This window comes from Gracilinanus agilis, chromosome 6, assembly GCF_016433145.1.
Source record: "Gracilinanus agilis isolate LMUSP501 chromosome 6, AgileGrace, whole genome shotgun sequence".
Classification (NCBI taxonomy): Eukaryota; Metazoa; Chordata; class Mammalia; order Didelphimorphia; family Didelphidae; genus Gracilinanus; species Gracilinanus agilis.
The window spans coordinates 111,309,894-111,326,593 of NC_058135.1; the positions used below are offsets into that span (position 1 = coordinate 111,309,894).

The 16,700-nt window shown below is 38.7% G+C and overlaps 1 protein-coding gene across 2 annotated transcripts in view; it reads right to left on the reverse strand.

Moving 5' to 3' along the window:
• RAPGEF2 (Rap guanine nucleotide exchange factor 2) overlaps positions 1-15,980 on the reverse strand; it is a 320,910-nt gene extending 304,930 nt beyond the window's left edge. For both annotated transcript variants that reach the window (XM_044681464.1, XM_044681463.1), the window contains exon 1: positions 15,784-15,980. In XM_044681464.1, coding sequence (XP_044537399.1) covers positions 15,784-15,852 — 69 coding nt within the window. In that variant the 5' untranslated portion in view covers positions 15,853-15,980. The remainder of the gene's footprint in view (positions 1-15,783) is intronic.
• Positions 15,981-16,700: the final 720 nt, after the last annotated feature.

A 16,700-nucleotide genomic window follows, 5' to 3' on the forward strand; every position in this document is an offset into this window, starting at 1 on the left:
AAACCCTTTACAAACTCCAAATAATTGGAACTTATCTACTAATTAGATTGAGTCCTAGAAAGACCTCCCATCTGAAAGCAATTTAGTTCCTTAGCTTTAGAATTCATTAAGACATCTCTCCATCTCCTCTCAAATAAGGATATATATGCTTTAAGAACCTCAAAAGAAGAAAAAAACCCTAAAGAAAATTATGCAGGAGCATAAAACAGCAAATAAATGTGTTTTAAAAACAGTGGATCATAACCATAAAACTGATCAACTAGTGATGAAATTTCCTGGAAGAAAAGACACCAACTCAGTCTTTGGAAGAAGTATGCTACTAAAATAATTAACTTTGTATAAACTGCTTCACCTCCATGCAGTAATCTCAAGCACTCCTTTCTACAGGAGACCAATCCCAACACAGCCATGCCTTCGCCCCTAGCAAGTGCCCTACTCCCAGTCCAGAACTGTATTGGTTTTTATATATAGGAAATAGAGACAGAACCAGCCATGGCTTCACTGGTGTGTACAGTCTCCCGGTGAGGCCACTGTCTACCACTGCAGGTTGCCTCTTTCTCTGAAACTGAATAGTTGCCCAAAACACTAAGAGGTTAAGTGTCGTGTGTGTGTGTGTGTGTGTGTGTGTGTGTATGTGTGTGTGTGTGTGTGTGTGTGTGTGAACACGGCCACTCCTTCAGGAAGTTTCTCATTTTTGCTTCATTACATGAATACTCACTGCTTTCCTCCCTCATTAGAAGCTCCTCGAGGTCAAATACTATTTCACGTTTGCTGCTATCCCCAGCACTTATAATAGTGCATTTGTTGCTGTTCAGTCATTTCAATCATGTCCAAGTCTTTATGACTCCATTTGAGATTTTCTTGGCAAAGACACCGGTATACTTTGCCATCTCCTTCTCCAGCTCATCTTACAGATGAGGAAGTTGAAGCAAAAAGGGTGAAGTGACTCATCCAGGGTCACACACCCTAAAAATGTGTCTGATGCCATATTTGAAGTCAGGTCTTCCTAACTACAGACTTGGCTCTCTATCTACTGCACCACTTGTGCATAATAGTGCGTGGTAAATGTTTAACCAATACTTATCCATTAATTCATTTGTGATGGCTTCTTCTAGAGAATCCCAGCCGGTGGTAGTGGTTCTACACATTTACTCCAGCTGATATTTTTCTAAACATTTTGGATCATGTGATGGAAAGCAACATAACTCTTTTAACAGTTCACAAATAATAGTTCATCTATTCTTAACTATGCTACAGCAGGAAAGCAAAGTATGTATATATTTCTTGTGTTTCCCTTCTCTGCTCCATCCTGCCCCATAAACCCTAAAGCTTTTTGCATTTAACAAAAAGTCTGCACAAAACACAGGCATCATGGCTACTCATCCATCATTAAAGTCCTAGCCCTGTGCCTCCTCCACAAGACGAAAGAAAGATGACTCTGGGTCCTTGAAGTCTCTCTTGCACATTCTATCATGCCCATAAGGCTTTGATGTAACAACACTGAGGTCTGTGAGCCTGTTGTCTAAGAACCAGCCCAAGTTAGAAGAGTTAAGAGGCTCTTCCTCCAAAAGTTTGCCATCAGATCATTATTCTTTCCGCCTCAGCAACCCTTCTGCCAAGCACAAGGTGGAGGGTGGGGAGGCTTCTAGTCATATAGATTGGAACAGGTGCCCCACTGGGTTGGCAGAGGAAGTGAAATCACCAATGTTTAAAGAACAGTATCATAACTATGGCATACTTAACTATTATTCATTTCAAATGAAAAGCACACTTTAAAATTCAATCCAGAAACCTTAGGACCCTTCCCATGCCCTCCTCTGAAACAAGCTGAATTGCTAAAAATCCAGTGGTGGGTACTAAGAAAGCCTGAGTACCTTTATGTACAGAACAAGCCATGCCAGCAGTTTCTCATTCTACGTTGTTAAATTCTCCTTCCACGTAATATTGATAACACTTCATTGACTATTTCACTTTAAGGCTACCAGGAAATGCTCAAAATTTCATATTAAATAAAACTTCCATATTGTGGCGAGAACAGCTGTGCCTAGAGATGGGAGGTCCTGGCTTCAAATCTGGCCTCAGACACTTCGTGGTGGTTTGACCCTGGGCAAGTCACTTAATCCTAATTACCTAGCCCTTACCACTCTCCTCCCATGGAACCAATATATTGATTCTAAGAGAGAAGGTAAGGGTTAAACTAAATTAAATTCAGCTCAGAAAAATTTCTAGACTACCTATGTATAAGACAAAGTGCTAAATCTTTGGGTATAACACAGGAGACAAATAAAACATCTCCTGTTCTCAAAAAACTACAAAAGGGGGGGGGGGGACTGAAAGTGATCTTTGACAGATTAGTTGGCTTTCAATGGGCAAAATGAAAAAGAGAGGTGGGGAAAAAGGGTAAACTTTATAGAGAGAATCTGAGCAAAGACAGAGGCAGAGGAGCCTTTGGTCAAGTCATTTCACTTCTCTCTGCATGTTTCCTCATCTGTAAAATGATGTCCAGATGACCTCTTAAATTCCCTTCTACCTTAATCTATGACCCCCTATTATATAGTACAAAGATTTTCAGCACAGTCCAGCTTGGATACAGCACATAGTGCTTAGATGGCAATGTTATAAGGTAATTTGGAAAAGGAGATCATGACAGCCTAGAATACAGAACTAAAAAGAAGAGTTTTATATAGCCTCGTAATCAGTAAGGGACTATAGATAGTTTTTAAGGAGAATGACATGACTAAAGAGAAGGAAAATTAATCTGGCTATAGGAAGAGCCTTCAAAAGGATCTTTGTATCATCATACAGACAGAAGAATCAATAATGGTTTCCCAAAAATGTACTCTTCTCAAAAGGCTTTAAGGAAATTCCTTGGAAATCTGAAAGAAAAAATTGTAATTCCTGTCATGATCAAGATTCCCACCTTTCTTTCACATTTTGGGTGATAAGAGTTCCTAATAGTCATATGTCAAGAAGATATGAGTTCAAAATCAGACTGAAGATATTTACAATCTGTGTGGCCTTATATGAATCATTTACCTCTGTCTGCCTCATCAGTGAAATGGAGATAATATAAGCAAGTACCATTCAAGGTTGTTGTAAGAATAAAATGAGAAAATTTATAAAGCAATTTGCAAAGTTTAAAGTTTTATGTAAATGTTAATTATCATCATCACCATTGTATATTGGGATCTCTTATTTATTCTTTAGCCTTTACAACATAACCAGCAAGGAAAGGGAGACAAAAAACTTGAACTGAATGGAAAAGTACACATTCGGGGGGGGGGGGGGGGGGGGGGGAGGGATGGGAAAGAAAAAGAAAGACTACTTTAATATTTTGTTTTTATAATTTAACTTTGAAAATGAAAGTTTTATTCCATAACCTTTTGAAATTTAGCCCTCAGAAACATATATAGTTTCTCATATCAAAATAAACTTGAGACAACATCTACAAGAAGACTACCTCTATTAACAAAGTCATTTTCTTTTACCTTTGTCCCCCAAAAAAAAAACTACATAAGAAAAAGTGATGAACACACAAAAGAGACAAAAACATATCCAACTTTAATTTTACCTTAGTTTATAAGACAAAGCTTGTCAAGAAAGGTCAGGAAAAATACCAAAGACTGCCCAAGATCATACTGGCAATGAGATCCTTTGGAGTTCAGGGGTTATTCCAGCTGTATCGCAATGCTCCACTTTCATAGGATAGCTATGCTAATGGTTGCACTAAAGGCTCTTAATATCCAAAAAGACTATTTCTTCTTCTATCCTTTCCATTTGCCCTAACTTAACAGGTATTTTAATTTACTCAAAGCCAGGGCAACAAAATAATTTGAAATTTGGAAACTTAAAACTACTTCCTTTGAGAAGCCAAAGAAACTTAAGTACTTCCATAGATGAAATATGTATACAAATATATGCAAATGTATGCATAAAAAAGGAGTTAATTTTGTTAAGAGTCTATGACAACAAAAAGCAGGAGATGTAAGCAATAAGGGGAAAAAATTTTTGCTGACTTTTACAGACTTTTTTATTTTAAGTTAGGATTAATATTCTTAGTGTTCTTGAATTCCTCCAAAGAGGATGGTCCTTCAAGATTTCTCTATGTAGCTCAAGTTCAGAGATGAGAGGTTTGGAAAGGAAGGTTTTGTTGTCTTCAGAATTCCTAACACATTGTCCAGTATTTTCTTGGAAAAATATATAGTTTTCTGCATCCTACGTTCAAAAATGCATACAGTTACCAAATAAAGCTTAGTCACTCTATTTACCAGAAGAATTAGCAAGAAAGGGGGTGTCAAGGCAAGCAGTAGAGATTTAATTAATGCTCACATTGATTGATAAGGTGCTCTCAAATTCAGTGACCCTTTATAATACCCCCCAAAAATTCATCTGAAGAATAACTGTTTTCATTACTAATTTGTTTTCACCTTTTTTGTCCTATAGTCACCAGAAAGGCATCCAAAAGATGTTAATAAACAAGACATTTTTATTCATATTCAATTAATTCCCCACTTAACACATCTCTTTTACAAAGCATTCTTCAAATAAAAAGCTTCATTGTTAAGTTGCACAGGAAATGGATAAAACCAGTTTTCCATTTTCATCTCATTACTACACTACAAAAAAAGGAAAATTTCTAACATTTCACAAAGTTGTTTAGAATTTTAAAATTTTTATCTACTAAGACTTCATGGATGTAATATTAACAAAATCCATTCTCTCAATAGGTGCTATCAGAAATGATAAGCAAGATGATTTCAGAAAAAGCTGAAAAGATCTATAGGAACTGATGAAGAGGAAAATAAGCAGAACTGGGAGAACACTGTATACAGTAATAGCAATATTGTATGATGGACATCTGTGAAAACTTGGCTACTCTCAGCAATGCAATGATCTGAGAAAATCCTGACAAGACTTATGACAGGGAATGCTATCCACCTCCAGAGAAAGAACTGCTAGTCATAGTTCACATCAGTATTATTTATGGTTTCTTTTGGGGTTTTTGGTTATATATGAATGTGTTCTTAAAACAATAACCAATATGGAAGTGTGTTTTGCATGACAATAAAAATAAGCCTTTTTAAATTCTCTCATAGCATGGTTTTGATCACAAATTTGAGTTATACTTTTAATCCAAGAAGATCACAGATCATGAAATCCAGAACGAGTTCTCTATGATATCATTCAAGGGAGTAATGACTCCTAATTAATAACTGACATGAGCATGGATTTGAAGTTCTAAGAACCACAAACCAAAACTATTAGTACACAAAACCTTACTTTCATAAGGCACCTGAGAGACTCTTTCCTGTGTCTAAGAAGGGACAAAGGCATTCTCCTTGGATGAATGATTACATGCTAATTGCTAGCATGACCTATAATGAGAAAACAATTTTTAATGATCAAGTTAAAAAGAGGGGAAAGTATACACTAATTTTTGAGGGGGAGAATATCAACTTGTCTAATGGTTATTTTCTACTTTCTAAGCCTTAACTGCAAACTTTAAAATAATAATATATTAATTAAAACTAACATTTATATAGCACTTACTATTTACCAGAAATTGTGCTAAATGCTTTTTAATTATCTCATTTGAACCTCATGACAACCCTAGGATTCAGATAGGAAACTGAGGCAGCAACATCAATGTTACTTTCTCAGTCAAAATCTTTGGGGAGGGGGGGAGTTCTGTTTTGTTTTGTTTTTTAGGTTCTCTACCTGATAAATATTCTCTTCTTCACTGCTTTTTCTAATCAGGGCCCAATACTGTATAATAAAGAGAGCACTGGATTCAACTTGTCTAATCTGCAAAAACTATCCAAGTTTCAGTCTTTATATCTGGAAAATGACAATCTTTTCAGATAGAAATGCTGGATTCTAAATCCTGGGCCAGTAAAGATGCATTCTAATGACATCACCTTCAAGATCTTTACTTACAGGTTTACAGGTAATTAAACTTTTTTTTTCTTCTTCTACTGTAAGAGAAATGAAAGAAATGTATTTTCACAATGCCTTATGGACAAAATCTAAATACCTACCCATAATGAAATAACTAAATATTCACACTTTAAGGGATAAGCTAGTATCAAATTGGAAAACAGGAAAATAGGATTTGAGTACCTACTATGGGCCAGACACTGGGATACGTACTTTATTAGTGTTACCTCATTTAATCTTCTCAATAATATTCAGAGATAGGTGCTATTAGTATCTCCATTTTACAGGTGAGGAAACTGAGACAGAGATCAAGTGGCTTCCCCAGGGTCTTATAGCAAGTGGTTGAAGTCATATTTGAAGTCAAATTCACCTGATTCTATTGTATCTACCACTGTATTTATATCATTGGATCTATTATCCACTGTACTACCGGTTGCCTCTAAGTGGCCCATTCCTAAGGATTATCTTTCCAAGAAAGATGTGGAACTTCTATCTGTTCTCCAACTTGTTTAACTAACGCTTTATTTGAGTTCTCTGATGTCTTTTCTTCTAAACCTAAAAGGCGGGGGGAGGGGAGAGGGGAAGAAAGACACAAAAAATGGAGAATACAGAGCTAGAACTAAAGTTGAAAAGAACCTTATAGACTATCACCTGCAACCTGTTCATTTTATAAATGAAGAAACCAAGAGGCAGGGAGGTGAGGTGATTTGCCCAAAGTCCCGCAGGCAATAAGCCTCAGAGACAGGATGTGAAACCAGGTCCTGACTTACAGTGTGTGCCATGGTGTGGCCACCTTTCAATATGCTAAAAGAGAAATAGAAATAAGGAAGCAGGACTGTATATACACCCCAACTAAAGTAAGTCTTTGTAAAGGATCTAACAGTTCAATTCACAAGTAAGACTTGGGTTTTTCCTGGAAAGATAACAATTGTAACAGTTGCCATTATGTGAGAATCAGCTAATTACTCTTCCTTTTACAGCTGACATTGTCAGTGCCCTTTTGCTAGCTAATCTCTGAAGGTTTCTGGATGTGGAATACGGACCCCCCAACTCCTAACCCCACCCAACCATCACCACCACCCAAAAAAAAAAAAAAAAAAAAAAACAACACCTAATTGTGACTAATTTCTTTTCTTACCAGCCTCTCATTGGTGGTTAACTCATATAACACAGGAGGGTGGAGGAAGGGGAAGGGTGTTCTCAAGAGTTACTATAATTATGTTGGCTTCATCTCAAGTAACTTTCCAGATCAAAACTCTCCAACCCTACTTTTGCCTGCCTCTTTGAAAAGAAATGTGCACCTCCCTCCCTTCTTTGGTCAGGAACAATGGGTATAAAAAACTGCATATCCTGTCAGGCTCAGTAGATGGGGTTGGTTAATTTTGTTTAACTGTTTTCTACCCCCTTCTCTCTTTTTTCTTGTTATAAGGCAGGTAGAGAAAGAGAAGAGAGATATTTGAAAATGATAGTAATATATCAACAAAAAAAAGTTAAGTAAACTTAAATCATTGTGTGGGCTATGGGAAAAGGTTTAAGCAAAAAAAAATCACTTTGTGGTGTAAAAATGGGAAATAAATGCTATTTTCCAACAATGTAAATCATTGTATATTTGAACAATTGGAAAAATGAGGAAAAGACAGATATGGTTACTTCTGGAGATCAAGAATGTTATACATAGCCCTTCTACCTCTAGGTCAGTGATGGAGAACTTTTTAGAGACCTTAGAAATCAAGTGCCCAAAATGCAACCCAAACGCCCCACATGAGTCCCCTTGCCTTACCCCAGACAGGGGAGGGAGGAAGTAATCCCATTGAGCTCCTGGGAAGAGGGGCAGGTGATGAGAAGAAATGTCCTCAGGCACACATGGAGAAGGGGAAGGGAGTGGGACACTCTGGCACATGTGTCATAAGTTTGCCAACACAGCTCTAGGTCATTCCTCTTGAGGTAACAGTACTGACAAACTCAAATAAAAATCAGGACTACTAAAGCATATATTTGGATCTCAGCAGCCTCACATTGACTAGAAAATTACATTAACAATATCTCATCTTCTATTATAGTTTTATGAATTTTGATAAATATTTGTCAATTATAATCTGGTTCAGATAAACTCAGGGTTACAGTAGCAGCAAGACCCAAGTATGACAGTTATGAAGTATCCTATCATAAAGACCAGAATTTAAATCCTTCCTGAGTTCAAACAAACTAGCTATGTGACCTAACTCAGAGTTTCAGATCAGCATCTGTGGAGGGAGTTTCTGTACTGAGAATTCACAACAAAATCACAGGTACAGACCATAAATAAATAATAATAGTAAAATCTAAAATAAGTATGTTGGTCTCACTTATAGCATACCAACAACATGAAGTCCATCTAAGAAGCAAAAGGATATCAAGGCACTATAATGGAATATGGTAGAAAATGCCAGAAGTGGAGGATCTGAGTTCAAATATGTAGTTGCAGCATATCATTTAATGTAGCTGGGCCTTAGCTTCCTCTAGACTGGACTAAATGACCTCTAAGGTCCCTGGTACCTCAAAATCCAATACTCTCACTTTACCCAGCACAAATGCCCAAGGACATGCACCACACCTGAAATGTCCAGATGCTACAGCCAAAGTCATCTCTCAAAGCAGATAGCAGCTGCATCCATCTGCATGGGTGGTATGATTGCTTTCAAATGGATTGTCAAAAAAAATGATAATCAAATGATCACAAAAAGAAGATACTGTTGCAATATAGTGTAGTTTCTTTCTCCAGGACATTATTCTCAGTTTTAAAACTACCAGAAACACAAGAAAGAGAACTTATAAAGGAGTGCATTTTGAAAAGAATTAGAATTCTTAAGTGACTACAATTGGAACTTTTGTATGACATTACTTGAAAAAAATATTAGAATATGAAATTCTTCATCAAAACCAATCAAAAGCACATCCTTGGGGGCAGCTGGGTAGCTCAGTGGATTGAGAGTCAGGCCTAGAGACAGGAGGTCCTAGGTTCAAATCCAGCCTCATACACTTCCCAGCTGTGTGACCCTGGGCAAGTCACTTGACCCCCATTGCCCACCCTTACCACTCTTCCACCTAGGAGCCAATATACAGAAGTTAAGGGTTTAAAAAAAAAAAAAAAAAAAGCACATCCTTCTCACTGGTCCAAAGTGCATGAAATTTCCTAAGACTTTCCATAGCTTATGGGAGTATCCCTTAGGAGTTCAAACTCTCTAAGTTCACTTTGACCTCAAACTTCAGTGAGTAAGTCTAGAGGAATATTTAGAAATGCGCAAAATTTGATCGTGTACAAAGGAAGCATCAGACATAAACAACTGTGGTAATTGAGCCCTAACATCTTACCCAGTTCCCAGATCTCTTTACTCTAAAGTCACCTGAGCGATACTACTTCAGTTAGTTCAATTTCATTATCTATAGAGGTAACAGCATAATCCAAATAAAATAACCTAGCCCCCCCACTTCAAAAACTTTTGTTTCCAATTAGTTCTATTAGAAATAAGCAACTAATATTGGTCCCAGACTACTCTGAGGAAAATCAGTGGTGAAATATTAGTAGAGAATATTCGGTATATATTCTCATACCTGTTTGAGAGGGGAAAAACATATTGTGGCTTTTTTATTTTGTCAATTTTCACAGACACAAGGGAGTTTGGGTGATCCCTGAGATTTAACAATGGTATAAGAAAAAAGAAAAAGTATCCACAAAAATTTTTAAAAGAAATATAAGTAAGCAAATTTGTACTGGATGCTGGGGAATATCCCAAAATTATACATTGTCAGTTTTGATTTTTAAAAATTGCCAATGAGAGAGCAATCATTTCAAGTTAAACTTTACTCTAAATCAACAATCTACTTATAAAATCTTTGTTGGAAAAACTAATCTCATGTCATTGCCAAAATATTAAAATCAAGCTAAAGAATTATTTCTAATTACTAAACATGCCACATGTTATCTTAAAATACCAGAGCTTCCCAATATTAAATAGGATTTAGAAAAGAAGCTTAAAAGGTAGTTACAACAAATCTATCATTATGCTAATGTAATTTGGCCATGGCATCAATATTTTTACCAATTATAAATTTATCATTTCTTTTTACCTACAACCTCAGAGGAAAAGGAAAGAACTAGTCATATAAAGAGACAGCATGGTATAGTGGACAGTCTTGGACTCAGGAAGACCTAGGTTCAAATCCCACATGAGAAACTAGGCTGTGTGACTGGACAGTATACTTAACCTCTCTGGATCTCTGTTACCTCCACCTGTAAAATGCAGAAGAGAGGACTTGATGACATCTAAAAAATCTCTTCCAGCTCTAAATCTATGGTCCTTTGATACTATGAAAAGTGAGGGATAAGAGATGGACAACCTGAGGGATAAAAAGGTGCCCACAAAATGTTAAGAGAACCAGAGGAAGGCCTCTAGTACACTGTGGATTCCTTATGGGAGGATCCTCTAGGAAGGGTAAATTATGGAAATGACAATGCAGATGATAATCACAAAGGACAGAGAGTCAAGGATGAGTCGTGAGTTTCATCAAAAGTAGGAGTGCCATCATTTACAAGATCACAGATACAGGTTATCTAAGTATCAGAAATGAGAAATATAAGCCATTTTGTTCTTAAGCTAAACATCTCGGAATGCATTGCAAAAAAAAAAAAAAAAAAAAAAAAAGTTTGATTATTTAGGAACATAAACTCCTGAATCAAAAAACTATTTAAACTGGGCTTTAGCTGAATCAAAGCATCAATTGCCAAATGAAATGATGTGATTGTATTCCCAAACAATGGTACCAAAGAACTCATTTCGAGTGGAAAATTTCCCTCTAATATTCATATTCCTTTCCCATAGTTAAACCATTGTTTTTTCAAAATGTTTGACAGTTGAATATATATCAAAGAAAGACAGAGAGAGATTAAGATTCTTTTTTACAGGTACTTATATTAAGGAGGAGCTGGGTCAAAGGTACTGACTCAGTCTTCCCCTTATGGCATGAAACATTTTCATATGACTAGGTTTAGGAAGTTAACATAGTGTGTTTATGTGTCTATTTAGCCAGCCTATTCATGCTTTAGCAACTGTATTCAATGTATTCAAGTGAACTGGTCCCCCCAAATCCCAACTGTTTTGCATCAATCTTAGTTATCTTTACCCTAAAGACATGATGTTAAAAGGATCATATTTAGAAGAGTAACTCAAAACAGATTAGATGAAGCTTTCAAAGAGGTGTTCATTATGTGCAACAGTGAGATTAGCTGCTATTCTACCTGAAACATTAAAAACATTAAGCCACAGCAGACAGGAGGCTTTCAAAGGGTCAGAAACCACTAAACGTTACTAAAATAGTTTAGAAAAATCATTTCATTATATGAAGCCTTGAGGGATGAAGCTGTTTGCAATTTATTTACTTCTGTTACTTCATTAAATTTGTTTAGTGATGGAACTTGCCATTTAAGTCTTTAAAGACATCAACCCAAAGAGTTTTTAAAAACCAATTACTTGAGAGGGGTTTTTGTTTTTTTTCAGCTGAAGTAACCTGAACAATGTAAACATGCACATGTCTCTTTTTATTATTATTTTCTGAGGCTGTTTGGCTACTTGAACATAGTATTCCATTGACTAGGAGTCTAGTCAGGTTTTCAGACCCCTTATAACCAGGATATATAATGGAGTGGATTTTTTTCTTTGGATTTTAGGTTTTTAAAATCTTTCCTAAAGTGACAATAATGTATTTCTTCCCTAACATGTCTCCTCTGACTGCTGAAATAAAACTCAAAAGAAAACCTTGAAATGCCTAATCATGTGTACTTGAAAAATGAGTTCTCTTTCCTAATTATCCAAATCTCTGGGTTTAAACAGAAGTTCCTCCCATTATCTGTCCACTTGATCTGTCAATTAACTATGGAGGCTACATTTTACGTCAATAATTTTCCGGACAATTGATTGACCCAAATACAAAACTATACCTTCCCTGAGTTTGAATTAGAAACTAAGTTACAGAGATAGGGTGGTTAAAATAAGTTTCTTAACAAATATTGCTTAACATTTAATTTTTTCAAATTCTGATTTCCCCCAACTCTTGCCTGTTACTCTAAAATTTCTCTACTGTAATCAGCATACCAATTGAAAAGACCCACCACTATGAATTTCTTAAAAACAACAAAAGAATATTTTACTAATCTTTTTTCATTTGGGAGTTCAAAATCGAAATGTTTAATTTAGTAGGCTTGCTTTTATTGAATTTATAGATCTCTTATCCCCAATAATCCAAGACCCATTGTCATAGTAACAAAACAACATATAATATGAAAAACAAAATTTAACTTATTTTTATGAGTTTAAAAAGGGTTAAATGGGGAAGAGGAGAATTTCTGGCCTATCTTCTCCTTGAATTTAAAAATACAGGCACAAAAACAATAGCTCCCTTTTAAAGTGTTTTATGGAATATTCACTAAAGTAGTTTGCCTTAATACTAATTATCAAATGCTGAGAGATGCTTTTTAAATACCAGAGTTTTCACAATACCACTGCATCTTAGAGTTGAAAGAGATCTCAGAGGACACCGAGTCAACTAAGATGAAACTCTACAAAAATCTATTTACAGGTATTCCTTCCACATCCCAACTTTGGGGTTTTGCTAATATTGCAAGTTGGCACAAGAAATTAAATGGGAATTTGAGAATTTTGCAGACCTGAAGGCCAGCAGACAATATAGAAAAAGTTAAAAAAAAAAAACTCATAAAAATATATGTATAGTGTTGTATAACAAAATATTTTATCTTTTAATATCATAAATATATCCAATTTCTTTTTTTAAGTTAAAATAAATAAAAAGTTAAAGAAGAAAGCAAGTAGACACAAAGGCTCAAAATGTTAACATTGACCTAAGCATAGCCTATGACCAAATACTTAACCCAAATTTTACAAGAAGGTACTGTAAACACACCATAAAAGAAAAAGAAAAATTCAGACTTCTCTGAATTGAGGGCCAAAACATTTTACTCAGATTTTCCAGGTCACAGAGCCCATAACATACATAGCCCAAGATGTGGAAGGGATAATTGTATAACATACATAACAAGAGTTCTCCCTGACTTTCTATAGACTTGTTCCATTTTTCAACAGCTTGAATGGGTAGGAAGCCTTCCACACTCCCCTTGAATCAAGCCTCCATTTGCCTCTTTAAAATTTCTACCCATTGCTCTCTAAGTCTTCCCTCTAGGGTCAAGCAGAGATACAATCCATGTAAAGGTGGATCCTTCAGAAATTTGAAGACAGCTATCCAATCCCATAACTCACCCCCCCCCCCCTTCCCTCCCGGTCTTCTCTTCTCCAAGCCAAACACACTAACAACCTCAGCTCCTTGAACCAGTCCTTACATAACATTATCTCAAGGTCCTTCATTCTGGTTCACTGATTCTGGACACCTAAGGATAATCTTATCTAATGGTATTTAGAAATTGTTGCCAGTATAAAAGAAACTGTTTACCAATTGTCTGCCCCGGACCAAGGCACAGGAATCTTCCATTTCCCCAAATACAAAATAAAGGAGTTGAACTTGGTAGCATCCAAGCAATGAGTTCAATAACTTCCACCTCTAAATCCCTGACCCCAAGCTCCTCTATCAACCTGACTTTCTGAAGTTCTGGTCACTTCTCCAGGTTCCTGAATTTAGCTGTCTAGAGAACCTGGTTTCTTGCATTAGCCCCTACTTATTGCATTCAGGCTAATTTCTGAGCTACATCCATTTTATTCTATTCTACAGAATTGGCGCAGAAACAGGAAAGTTTAACAGTTCATTTTATTTGGCACATGCTTTCAGCTGTCACAGAAGAGGTTTTGTCTCTTCCAACCTAGTTTGATGGCCCACTACCTGAATGACTGTTTTCTGAGCAATTGCCAGCTGACTAACTGACCAACCGCAATGTTCTTTTTCTAATCTGCACTAAAAGGTCACTTACGTTAGGTCACTAAATGTCAACCCCCAACGCCCCTTCTGGGGTTCTCAGCTTCTAAATAAGTGATTTCACTTCAAATTTCAAAAAGCATCTTTGAAAGAAACTGAAATATCTAACTGAAATTTGCTTTTCAAATCATACCCCTACTGAGCCATCCATTTACACATGGATAAATATTCGGAATGACTGCCAAATGTAAGCAAGTACTGGATGAGACAGGGGCACATAAAGAGGGGAAATTGCATGGGCAGACCTTCCTTTTTCAGCTGGAGGTGTCTTATAGGAAGGAACTTTCTGGAGATTAATTAAAATCATTCTGCTTATAAAATTGAACTCTTTAAGCATAGAGTTGGTCAATGCAAAAAAAAAATCATCCTGTGAGGACACAGATAGATCTACATCAACTTCCCTGGGAAATTTTTAAATGAGACCCTCATGCCAATCCTTTGGACTTCTGTCAAAATGAGGGTATAAGCTTGTATAAAATATTCATACTCTATCTTGCGCTTGTCTCTTCATGTTAAAGGAAGGGAAAAGAAAAAGAAATACTATCTCAAGTTTAGGGGAGAGGGCTTAAGGAAGAGAATAGGCCTCTTGAAAACAGGCCATAACCAACTCAAGAGAAAGAGGACATCCTCAAGACAGGACAGATGGCGTTAAACTCTAATGAGTTAAGTAACTCTTTTAGTCATTAGTTTCTGAACTGTAGCTTGTGTTAGGGATCACTAAGAGCTTATTTGTTTAAGACAGTTGGAAGCAGCATCCCATCTAGTCACCAATTCAAAACTGAAAGAATATGTTGTCACTCAGCATAATCCAGTCAACTGCCCCTCCCCAAAAAAAAATTCCCTACAGGGGAAAAAAGTCAAATCAGTGATATAAAACATCCCATCTTTAATGCAGTCAAATGCCACCTCTCCTCCCTTAAAAAAATACCCCACAAAATTAAGTTTCTAAAGGTTAATGAACTATCTTAACATGAAAAAGGTTGGATAATGAAAAGAATCAGTTCACTTTTATGCAAATTGTTCAAATGCCATCACTACCTAAGAGCAAGCAAGTAAATATCCCTGACTGGCGGTCAGTTCGGTAATCTAAACTTGCAAACATTTCAAGAGCACCATTTTTTTAAATTAAACTACTCTCTTTACACCAGGAGGGTAAACTCAGCAGCCTTTCTTCAACGGCCATCATTAAGAAAAATAATATATATATGGGGTTGTGTGTGTGTGTGTGTGTGTGTGTGTGTGTGTGTGTGTAAATAAACAGCTCAACATTTCTCTCTAGGAGACGAAAAAGATTCCCAGAATGCTAAATTCAGTATTTTAGTCGCGTTGTATAAAACTGACACTTTTGCACGCTCCCCTGAGTTTCCCTCACAAAAGAGACATAAAGACCTCCAAATAAAAGTTAAAAGGGCATCATGAAAAGGAAGATAAGTTTCCCCGGAGTAAGGTCTCCTAACCTAGGTGACCGATGGCCCACAGAAAGCCTGAAGAGTGTGTTGGAGGGGATGGGGGGTTGATTGCTAAGTGGGAGGCAAGGGAAGGGAGAAGGAGGGAAGACTGATGATAAGGGGCTGCCAAGAGGAGAATTCAAATCATTCATCCCGGGAGTTGAAGGAAGATCCCAAGGCAAGCGGATGGGAGGGGAGGAGGAGCGGAGGAGGGATAAGCTGGAGAGGGAGGTGTGGGATAGTAAAGGAAGGGCAAAGAGAGCCAGGGGTGGCAAGAAAATGGTCATGGGGGAGGGGGCACTAGGGGAGTGAAAGGTGGCTGAGCCCGGGCAGGAGGAAATTAAAAACGCGGGGGGAAAGTAGTGCAAATCAGGAGAGGCCGTCGTGGGGGGTAGCGAGCCACGCGGGGGCCAGGGTCTGGTACCTGGGGGCTCCTCTCGGCTGGGTTCTTCATCACCGCCTGGCGGAAGCTGTTATCCACGTAGGACGCCATCTCCCCCCCGCGGGGCCGGGCTGGGGCTGTTCCTCCCAGCACCAACAGAGCTTTGCCCGGGCCCCGCTCAGGCTCTAGCGTTTCCTCCGTCTCTCGATCCGTCCGTCCGCCCTCAGCGAAGCAGCTAAGCAGCGCAGCCGCAGGGGGCCTTGGGCGCAGAGTCCGCAGGGGGCTCCCGCGGACACTGGCCTGGCCGGGCCGGGCCAGGGAGTGGGGAGGGGAGGGGAGGGGAAAGGAGGGAAGGGGAGGGGAGGAGAAGGGAAGAGCGGGGAAGGGAGGGAAGGGGAGGAGATTGGGGGAGGGGGGAGAAAAGCAGGAGGCGGCGCTCCCGCTGCTGCTGCTGCCGCCGCCTTTGCCGCTGCCTCCGAGGCCGCCGCTCCCGGGCCTCGCAGTCCAGGGGTACTTCCTAGGGCCGAGACCCCGAGTGGCCGAGTCCTCGGGAAAATCTTCCCGAAATTCTTGCGGATCCGCAATCCCGAGCCCCAGGCGAAGGGCGCTGGGGGCCGGGCTGGGACGTAAACTCTTCCTTCTCCCCTTCCCCCTAGTTTAGTCTCAGAAGCTTCCTGGCGCGCCCGGCTCCTCACTCCCGGGGCCAAAGACTCGGACACGCCTCCCCCGGCTCCTCTCGGGTGACAGTGGCGGCTCCTCCTGTCCCCGCCGGGGCCGAGTTATTTTTAGGGAGGTGGGGAGTGGTAGCTGGGAGGTGAGGTGGGGGAAGAGTAAAAGGAGAGCAGGGAGGGGGGTGGCGAACTGGGCCCGGTGGCCCCTCCTGGGGTGGAGATCGCGTAGCCCTTGGGGCGCTCCGATGTCCCCGAGATTCAGGACTCTCTTCTCTTGCCCCCTCCCCC